This window comes from Nyctereutes procyonoides, unplaced genomic scaffold (genome assembly GCF_905146905.1).
Source record: "Nyctereutes procyonoides isolate TBG_1078 unplaced genomic scaffold, NYPRO_anot_genome, whole genome shotgun sequence".
Lineage (NCBI taxonomy): Eukaryota > Metazoa > Chordata > Mammalia > Carnivora > Canidae > Nyctereutes > Nyctereutes procyonoides.
Genome location: NW_026575139.1, coordinates 4859910 through 4869747, shown reverse-complemented (window position 1 = coordinate 4869747; position 9838 = coordinate 4859910). Strand labels below are relative to the sequence as shown.

Below are 9838 nucleotides of genomic sequence, written 5' to 3'. Positions count from 1 at the left end.
ACAATATTAAGCACTTTTTTTTCTACATACTTTTTCTACATGGTGTAGCAATCCCCTTTTAATCCCCAAATACAAGTTTCTATACATTTTTTTGAAATAAAAATTCAACACCCAAGGCAGAAAAGAATTTACTAAAACTCCGACTTTACAGTTACTGTGACAAGAACAAATTGATAGACCCACCATTTAAAATTACTGCAACATTTTCAAGGAAAAGAAAAGGGTTTTTTTTTTTTTCTTGTTTTGTAAAATGCCCAGGCATTCTCGATTATTACAAATACTGGTCCACTTGTACAGTAATCAAGAAATTTTAATATATATAATATATACTAAAACCCCGTCACCAAAAAGAAAACAATATACACGCAGCCACTGTGGCATTTTCTTATAACCTAGTAAGCAAACTTGGAAAAAAAAAAAAAGATCGCTCCAACACACATACACACAATTTTTTTTTTACCCTTGTATGTATCCAATACTGTAAACGTATTTTTAAGACAGAGTGCACTAAATTTAACTTTAGAAAAGAAATTAGCCGTTGTTCCTGAATTTTTGTTTTTCATTCAACGATATCAACGTGTAACTTGTGTCACTTGAGTTTTAATTCAGCAGTAAATCACCTCCACGCCAAATCTAAGCAGCGTTGTCCCACAAACAAAAGGGGTTGAGGGTAATTCAGCTAAGGATGTCCGCGGTTGTGCTGGGCTTATCTCTTCATTTGATTGGGTCTTATGGCATTTTCATGTCCTCTATCTTCAACCAGGATTTTTTTTTTTAATTTAATGAAAAGGAAATGTGGCTTTGTTTGTGTCTAAAGAATGTACTTTTCTTGTTTTACTCTTTTAAAAAGTCTTTTCATTTTCAAAAAAAAAAAAAAAGTTTTGCATTGGTCTCAAGAGACTCAAATAGGAAGATCAGTTTTCAAGGCACTCACATCGAATTGAATGGCAGTAGAAAAACCGTCCAATAAATTATTTTATTTTCTTCTTTATAGTGTCAGTATTGTGAATGCCACGCTTAGCAACACTGACACTCAATCTCAGCCGTCCTTACAGGTTAACCCACCTCTGGGCCAAAGACAAGAATATGCTGCAATTTCTTGTTTAGAAGCCATTTAATTTAAATGCAAACAAAAGCTTTAAAGTGCGGGTCAACAGAATTCGAATGTCTAATCTTGACAGTTCAATGTTTAGTACCTTCCAACCTAATGGGATAGGGGAAAAAAAAAAATTGGGGAAGTAGCGCTGGGCACCTTCGGATGGAACTCTTTCCCTGCTTTTCCGGTCAAAGGGGAACAGAAATTCGCAAGATCCCCCCCCCCCAAACCCCCCTCCATACAATGTCATCAGTGCGCATTCAATGAGAGAATACCGCCTTCTCTCCGTTCACCTCATTGGGGCACTTGTCTGCTTGAGACATGGTCAATCATCACTGGTAGAAACATACGACTTGGGATTTTTGTGGCGGGGGGTGGTGATGAAGAGAGAGAGAGAGAGAGAAGCCATCAAGCCAGAAGAAGCCTGAAAGAACACCACTGGTCCCTTCCTTTCTATGTCACTGCAGGTCACCTCCATCTACCCAAGAAAAGTACCCTCGGCCCGTTTTATTAAGCCTAATCCACAGCCAAGAGCGCAGATGGCATCCCAGGCACAAGGACACTCCGAGGAAAGGACAGTACCTACTGGTGATGCACAACCAGAGCATGCTCTCGGGCCATCTCCCCGGCAGCTCTCAAAAATTCCTATTTCTCTGGCAGTGCTGAGTTTCATGGGGGGGGGGTCCTCTAGCTCTCCCCCCACCACCACCACCACTGAAACGTTTCCTCATAAAATGTAAAGGTTTGAAATCAACACAGGAAAGGCCTCTGTGACTCAGGACAGGCCATCAGTGCTACATCTCCATTCTGATTCTGAAACAAAGTGCTACAACTTTAAAGATTGTTATCCGCTGTACATCCACTCCCCCCCCCACCCAACCCTCCCCCAAAGAAACCCCCAGCATGCCACCCTTTATTTCAGGACCAAAGGAAAAGAAACAAGGTAAAAAAAAAAAAAAAAAAAAAAAACTACAAAAAAAGTAAACAACTTCAAAAGTCATTTTAAGTGTTGGCTTCTTCACAAGAAATTACACATGCTTAGCTTAAAATCTCAAAAAAGCAGCGCCCTCCCCCCCAAATTATAATTTAAAAGATAAGCTTCCCTTCTCTATCGCTTGGGAGTCATTGCTTTAGGCTACTACTGGGTTAAAAAAAAAAAAAGAAAAAAAAAAAGAAGCAAACAACCACCAAAAAAAAAAAAAAAACCAAAAACAAAACCAAAAATAAAAAATAAAAATAAAATAAAATTAATAACAACAATCAACCAACCAACCAACCAACCAAAAAGAAAACAAGGAGGGATGGATACCCAACAAAAATCTCTGGAAAGAACTTCAACAGAAAGAATAATAATAAAAAGGTATCTGCACATGCCAAAAAAAAAAAAAAAAAAAAAAAGGAAAAGAAAATTACAAAACCCAATAAATACAGAAATTATTGCACAGTTAAAAGGCTCCACAATTTTTACTGCCTCAATCAACCCTCGGGTTTCCATAGGACTTCGCAGACACAGGTTGGGGTGGGGTGGGGGGGGTGGGGCGGCCGCGTCCCCTGGGGCCCCCTCCGGGGGGGGCGGGGCCCGCGCGGGGGGGGGCGGGGCCGCAGGGCGGGTGGGAGGGGCCGCGGCTGCGCAGACGCGGGGCGGGGCGGGGCGGGCGTCCCTCGGTCGGTCGGGTCAGCGTTCTGTCGCTTGGCAACGGTTCCCCCGTCCAGGGGCGCGGCGCCCGCGCGCCCGCGCGCTTAGCTCCTCTCGGCCTGCTCGATTTTGACGTCGTTAGTCAGCAAGTGCTCGCCGTGCCACTTTTTCATGTGTTTCTCCAGGGTGCTGTAGACGCTGAAGGGCATCTGGCAGATGTCGCAGCGGTACACCTCCTTGCCGATCTGCCCGTGCGTCTTCATGTGGCGCGTGAGCTTGCTGCTCTGCGCGCACGCGTAGTTGCACAGCTCGCACTTGTAAGGCCGCTCGCCGGTGTGGCTCCGCCGGTGCACCGTCAGGTTGCTGCAGTTCTTGAACACCTTGCCGCAGTACTCGCACGTGTCGCTGCGCCGGCCCTCCTTGGAGCTCGGCCGCCCGGGGCCCGGGCCGCCCAGGTGCGGCGTGCTGCCCCCGCTGGCCGTGCCGCTGCGGCCCGACAGCCCGCCGTCCAGCAGGTCCCCGGGCGGCGTGGAGAAGCGCAGGCTGCCGTTCTCGGACGAGTGCTCGGACGACGTGGCGAAGGGCGACTGGCGCGCGTCCGTGAAGCCCAGGAACGGGTCCTTCATGAAGTGCCGCGACGCGGCGTAGCCCACGAGCCACTGCGAGTACACGTTCTCGGACGGGATGAGCGCGGCGGGCGGCAGCTCCAGGTCCTTCTCCACCTTGATGCGCTTGGCCGCGCTGTTGAGCCCGGGGCTGGGCAGCGGCGCCGGCTTGCGCGGGAACAGCCCCGGGAAGGGCTCGGCGCCCGGCGCGAAGCCGCCGCCGCGCCCGTTGACCGCGCCGCCGGGGCCCGCGTCCCCGCAGCCGCCCGCGTCGTCGTCGTCGCCCGCGTCCCCGCCGCCGCCGCCGCCGCCGCCGCCGCCCGGGGTGCGCTTGAGGAAGGCGCCGCGCTTGGGCTTGTCGGCCAGCAGCTCGCCGTACTGCGGCAGCGCGCCCAGCCCCACGTTCTCCATGACCTTGCCCAGCACCAGCGCCTTCTCGTCGGCCAGCGCCTTGGCCGCGCCGCCCACGCCCACGCCCACACCGCCCGCCACGCCCACGCCCACCCCGCCCACGCCCACGCCCACCCCCACCCCCACGCCCACCCCCACGCCCACGCCGCCGTTCTCGCGGTTGCGGCTCAGCTCCGAGTCCATGCTGAAGCTCGACTCGGGCCGGCTCTCGTTCTCCAGCAGCAGCTCCTCCTCCTCCTCCTCCTCCTCCTCGTCGTCCTCCTCGGGCTCGTGGCCCAGCGACGGGTCGCTCTCGTGGTGGCGGAAGTCGCCGTCGGCCGCCTTGAGGCCCTCGCCGGCCAGCTCGCTGGTGCCGGGCTCCGGGGAGCTGGCGGCCGAGAGCCCGTCGTCGGAGCGCCCGGCCAGCGAGCCGGCCTTGTGCATGTGCGTCTTCATGTGGCGCTTGAGCTTGCTCGCCTGCGAGCACGCGTGGTCGCACAGCTGGCACTTGTAGGGCTTCTCGCCCGTGTGGCTGCGCCGGTGCACGATGAGATTGCTCTGGAACTTGAAGGTCTTGCCGCAGAACTCGCACGACTTGCTCTTGGCGGGCGGCTGCGGCGGCGGCGTGCCGCCGGGGGGCATGGGCGGCAGCGGCGGCGTGCTCAGGAACGGGGACTTGGGGCTGGGCTGGAACGGGTTCAGGAGCCGGTGCATAGGGTTGCCGCGGCCCGGGGACACGGGCGGCGGCGTGGAGCTGTTGCCCGCCAGCTCGCGGAGCCGCCGCGAGAAGTCCATGGCGGGCGAGTCGATGGCCATGGGGTTGAGGCGCATGACTCGGTCGAAGGCACTGGGGTGCTGGGCGACGAGCCCCATCTCCTCGGCACTGAGGCGGTGCGGGTCCAGGTGGTGGCGCGGCGGCGGGCTGAAGAGCGGCGGCGTGCCGGGCAGGCGGCCCTCGCCGAAGCCCGGGTGGTCCCGCAGGATGGGGCCCGTCATGCGCAGCAGGTTGAAGGGGTTGCTGTCGCCCAGGAAATTCATGAGCGGGGACTGGGCCACGGCCTCGGGTCCCAGCGGCGGCGGGATGGTGAGCCGCGGCGTGAGCGCGCTGCTGGCCGGCCCGGGCTCCAGGTAGATGCGGAAGCCGTGCGTGTTCTGCGCGTGCTGCAGCAGGAACCACGCGCTGTTGAAGGGCTGCTTGCAAGTTGTGCAAATGTAGCTGGAAGGCTCATCTTTACCTGGGGAGACACACGGACAGAAAGGCAGAGAGAGCGTGAGAAGCGGACGGGGGCGCGCCGCGGGGCCGCTGCCCGGGAGGCGCACAGCGCGGGGCGAGGCGAGGCGAGGCGAGGCGAGGCGAGGCGAGTCCCGGGTGCGCAGGCGCGGGGGGCAGGGGGGAACCCTTCGGAGCAGCAGGCCCGGGCCGCACCCCACGTGTGGGACCCTCCGGCCAAGACCCCACCCGGCCGGCCGGAGGGAGGGCTGTGGCCCGGTGGCCCCGGCAAAGCCCGGATCGCCCGGCGACCTCCACGAGCAACCCCACGCACGGTCCCTAGACCTCGGCTTGCCCCCTCCCCCCCAAAAAAGTGGCTCGAATCCCCATCATCTCAGAAGCCACACGAGGCCGCGTTTGTGGGAATGCCCCATGTCAGCGATAAAACGAAGACACTGGAAACAGACCGGGGTTTGTCAACCGTCAACCAAGGCACTACTGACATCTGAACCAGCCAGGATGATTGGGGGGTTGGGGGGGAGGCCCCACACACTGTAGAATGTTCAGCAGCATCCCTAGCTTCTACCTACCACAAGCCAGTCGCATTCCCTCCCCAAGTTAGGAGGATCCCAAATCTCTCCAGGCATCACCAAATGCCCCCTGGGGGGGGGGGGGGGAACAAAACCACAGCTCACTTCTCTCCCCCTCCCCCCCCCCACCTTGAGGACCACTGATTAGGCAGGATTTGATCCAAGGAGGTTCTAAAATTCACAAGTCAAACTCAACTGCTTGGCAAACTTTTTTTTTTTTTTAAGAGAAATGGCTCATACCTCTGCAGCATTTGGGATTGAGCAACGGGAAATTCTAGGGTTGCATACACCAGCGCATACGCAGAAAGTACCATCACATTCAAACACGGATGCGTAGAACAGAAGGAATTTAGCCTGTTAGGAAGCTCACTGCCCCCCACCCCCCCACCTATGGCCTCACACACACCCCTACCCAACGTGTGGAATCCGGCCCCCACAGGCCCCTGGGATCGGGTGGGATGGGGGGGCCACTGGCCTACGTGAAGCCCTTTTGCTGGCGTGCTAACCCGGAGAACATCAGATCTGACGAGGTGGTCAGGATGAACGGTGGCAAGTGTGGATCTGTTACCTACTGGCTCTGGTGACATCGGGAGCAAATCTTAGTGGACACTTGTGGCACTGAGCCAAAAACGTGACTGTCTCTGCCCATCATCGAGGCAGCCACAAAGTGGAAGCTGGACGTTTCACCAGAACCGGCCCCCCTGGAGCTTGGGGGACAGCCTGCTGCTCCTCCAGGCTCAGCCTCTCCTAATGCTTTATGTAAAGGGGCAGGTGCGGGCAGGCCCTGCTTTCTGCCAGGAGATTCGCTCACTAGCCAGGGAGGGGAAAGGCAACGAGACATCACAGCCCCCATCTTGAAAACCCCCCTTTTTTTTTTTTTTTTAAAACTTTCCTGTACCTGGAAGGTTTTAAACGCTGATGGAAGAATGGTAGCCGCAGACTCCCGGGTGAAGCCAAAGGTGCAAATTAATTTCCAGACCCCAAATCAGTAAGGTGACCTGAGACTACAGCAGGATGTGGAGTGGAGAAGACCCCCCACCACTCCCAATCTCAGCGGGTCCCCAGAAGACCTTCCGAGATCCTGCACAGAGATTTATTTTGTTTTCTGCACACGAGTGATGGACCCAGGGGGCTTCACGTTTAGCTGTAAAAACCAAGCGACTGCAGGACCCAATGCCCTGTTCTGCACAGGTTCGGCTGGACGGCCTCAGAGGGCAGACACTGCCCGCCCCACGCACTGCCTGGAGATCCTCTCAGAAACTCCAGAACCAACTGGGCCAGGACACCCGCCACTGGAAACCAAGATGTGCTGTCGGAGCGGGGTGCCCCACAGGGATGGGTTGGCTCTGGCCTCCTATTCCTATTTGGTGGAACGGAGACCAGTGGGCAGGGAGCTCAGAGACGCAAAAGAACTGTGAGATTTGGCTTTCACTTGGCTTTTTTTTTGCAAACAGCTCAAGGAGAATTTGAGTCCACTTTCTTTCTCCAATGTACCCCAGTCCGTCTGGGCAATTCCCTCTCCAACGTACCCAACACTCCAAGCTGTAGTCCCCGAGGTTTCTCCCCCGCCTGGAAAGCGAACGGGAGGCCTGGGGAGGCCCTGGCTGCCATGTTTCTCACGGGGCGCCCACTACACAGCGGCGCCAAGCCTGGGCCTTCCCGCCCAGCACGGCCCTCAGCTGGCAGAGAAGATGCCACCTCCTGTCCTAGCTTATTAGTTAATGTACTTGGGAGAACAGAGCCCTTTGGCTCAGAAGGCCTCACGAGAGAGCTGGCCAGAAGCCACGGTATTTAGAGTCCTCCTCAAATCCTTTTCTAGAGCAGGGCAAAATAAATATGTAATAAATAACAAGAAGATAAATAAAACGTCCCTTTCTGACACAGGAGCTAATAACACAAATGAAGCACCACATCCCACAAGGTCATAGATCTTCAAATTAAAGAGCGTTTCTGTCTCCTTCACCTTAGCTTTCAGAAACTCTTAATTAATCGATTTATGGCACAACAGCTGCTCTGGTTCTTCATTTTTTAAGTGGGACCACCTCCTCCTTTCCCCCAATCTCTCTGTACGTCGTCATCATCATCTCCTTGGGCTTCAACTCCAGAGCGCTTCCTGCGTCCTGTTCCACGTATCTTCTAGAAAGTTCCACCGCTGGTGAGGGATGCTGCTATCAGAAGAAAATGCAGAACTCCCTGGCAGGCCGGGAATCAAGAAGACTGTTCTTCAGCCGAAATGGCCGATTAAAACATTTTTTTAACTCAAAATGGCAGCTGCTGGGAAGCATGTAGCTACATGTTCTAAAGAGCTCAGATGTTTCCACTTCTTGTTAAAAAAAAAAAAAGGAGAAAAATGTTAAAAGCTACTTCTAAAACCCTGGAGCGGCCAAGGGAAGAAGTTACCTGTCTGTAATTCACCCTCGGGTAGGGAAGAGCGACTTGTCCATCCAACCAGATCCCAGGGCCGCTGTTCATGCCGGGGTGAGCTCTTCCTTCCCCGCAGCCCTGAACTGCTTCGGCTCCCAGACTCCCCTCGGCACGATGGCAAGATTCACTGCAGGCGACGGCCTTCCCAGGATCTGACAGCTTCTGACTTTTCTTTTCTTAAATCTCGCAGCCCTCAAAGGCCCTCCCTAGACAACTCTTTTCACTCTCCCCCAGCTTTTTTTTTTTTTTTCCCTTAATAAAATGTTCATTTCCATATTACCACTTCATGGCTCTCTCTTGCCTAGAAGTAGCCGTGAGCACTAGGGCTGCTCACTTTTAACAAGTGAACAATGTCAGAAGTCTTTGAAGAGCCACTCAGAACATTTTTCCATTCAAAAACTCGCTAAATATTTTACACTCACAGCGTACCGGTCACGGACAGCTCATTTTTAAATGCAATGCGAGACGCTAGGCGAGAGGACCGGCTCCCTCCGTGTCCCAGGCCCAGAGGTCACCCCCCTCCCTCAAGCGCACGGCCACCTGCCCCAGAGGTGAGCTGGAGGCTCCACGAGGGGACGACCGCTTTGCCAGCGGCCCAGGCGGGACCCACTTCCTACCACGCTGCCACTGGGGCTGCTGAGGCTCCACAAGGCGGTGGTTGTCTGGATTATCGTGAAGTGGCGCGCCCGGCAACATCAAACCCGGCCTACAGACCTAGAAATGTCAGCTGCACTGCGATCACTAAATCAGGCTTGGCAACTCAGGACCCGGGGCCCGTGTCTGTCCTTAGTTGCTTGTTCGTGTCCTCAGACACTTTTACTCTCAGTTGGCAGGAACCCAGACTGGATCTTCTTTGCTCTACTGGCTCTAAAGGCAGTCCTTCTGTTTTTCTCGAGCCTAAACCCTCCCTGCCATCTCTAGGCTCCGGGGGCCTGGGTGACGGCGTGGGTTCCTTCCTCGGCCTTGACATCACCGGCACAGTGAAGTTATTCACATCACCACCTCTTTGAGCCTCAATTTCCACATCAGGAGAGTGGGCCTAAGAAGCCTGCCTCTGAAGAGGGCTGCCCCCCCCCCCCGAGGAGATCCCTTATGGGGACACGCGCTATGAATTAAGCACCACGACGACAACCCAGACTTACATGAGTTGGGCTTTGTAGGTTTTGATATTTAGCATCCATCCTTGAACCTGGCAGTGCACGTTTCAGGGATGCTTCTCTGTGTGAGTCTGGCGGTAATAAAACCCGGGAGGAATTCTAATGCAGCCTGCCTGGTGCAGGAGAGATTCCATGGCAGTGAAAACTTGCAAACGGTGAGGGAAATGCCATTTCTTATAGCGACACTCCGGGGCTGACCGTCAACCAGACCTCCAGCGATGGAGTGCGAGTCTCCCTCTGCTATCAGAGGCTAGTTTTTTGTGTTTTTTTTAAATGAGCATTTAAATAATTGTTCCTCCTTATTATGCTAGTTACTCTAATAAGACCAATAAAGGTGGGATCCCTGGGTGGCGCAGCGGTTTGGCGCCTGCCTTTGGCCCAGGGCGCGATCCTGGAGACCCGGGATCGAATCCCACATCGGGCTCCCGGTGCATGGAGCCTGCTTCTCCCTCTGTCTGTGTCTCTGCCTCTCTCTCTCTCTCTCTGTAACTATCATAAACAAATAAAAATTAAAAAAAAGATTAAAAAAAAAAAAGACCAATAAAGGTACCAGGGATGTTCAATGAAAAAACACACCTTTAATTGAGTAATTTATTCAATGAAAAGGCCACAGCTGAGCGCGCCAGTTTAACGGGTCTCTCCAAAGGCCAAGTAACAGCACGTGGAAGGGCACTTGTGCCTGCGGGAGGTACAGCAAGGCTGTGCCACCTCCCAGCTCACACAGGGCCAC

At 54.4% G+C, this 9838-nt stretch overlaps 1 protein-coding gene across 4 annotated transcripts in view; it reads right to left on the bottom strand.

Moving 5' to 3' along the window:
• Positions 1-2804: 2804 nt before the first annotated feature.
• The window catches only part of BCL11B (BCL11 transcription factor B), a 90979-nt gene continuing 83945 nt past the window's right edge, over positions 2805-9838 (bottom strand). For all 4 annotated transcript variants that reach the window (XM_055304125.1, XM_055304128.1, XM_055304127.1 and 1 more), the window contains one exon: positions 2805-4962. In XM_055304125.1, the coding sequence (XP_055160100.1) occupies positions 2837-4962 (2126 nt within the window). In that variant the 3' untranslated portion in view covers positions 2805-2836. The remainder of the gene's footprint in view (positions 4963-9838) is intronic.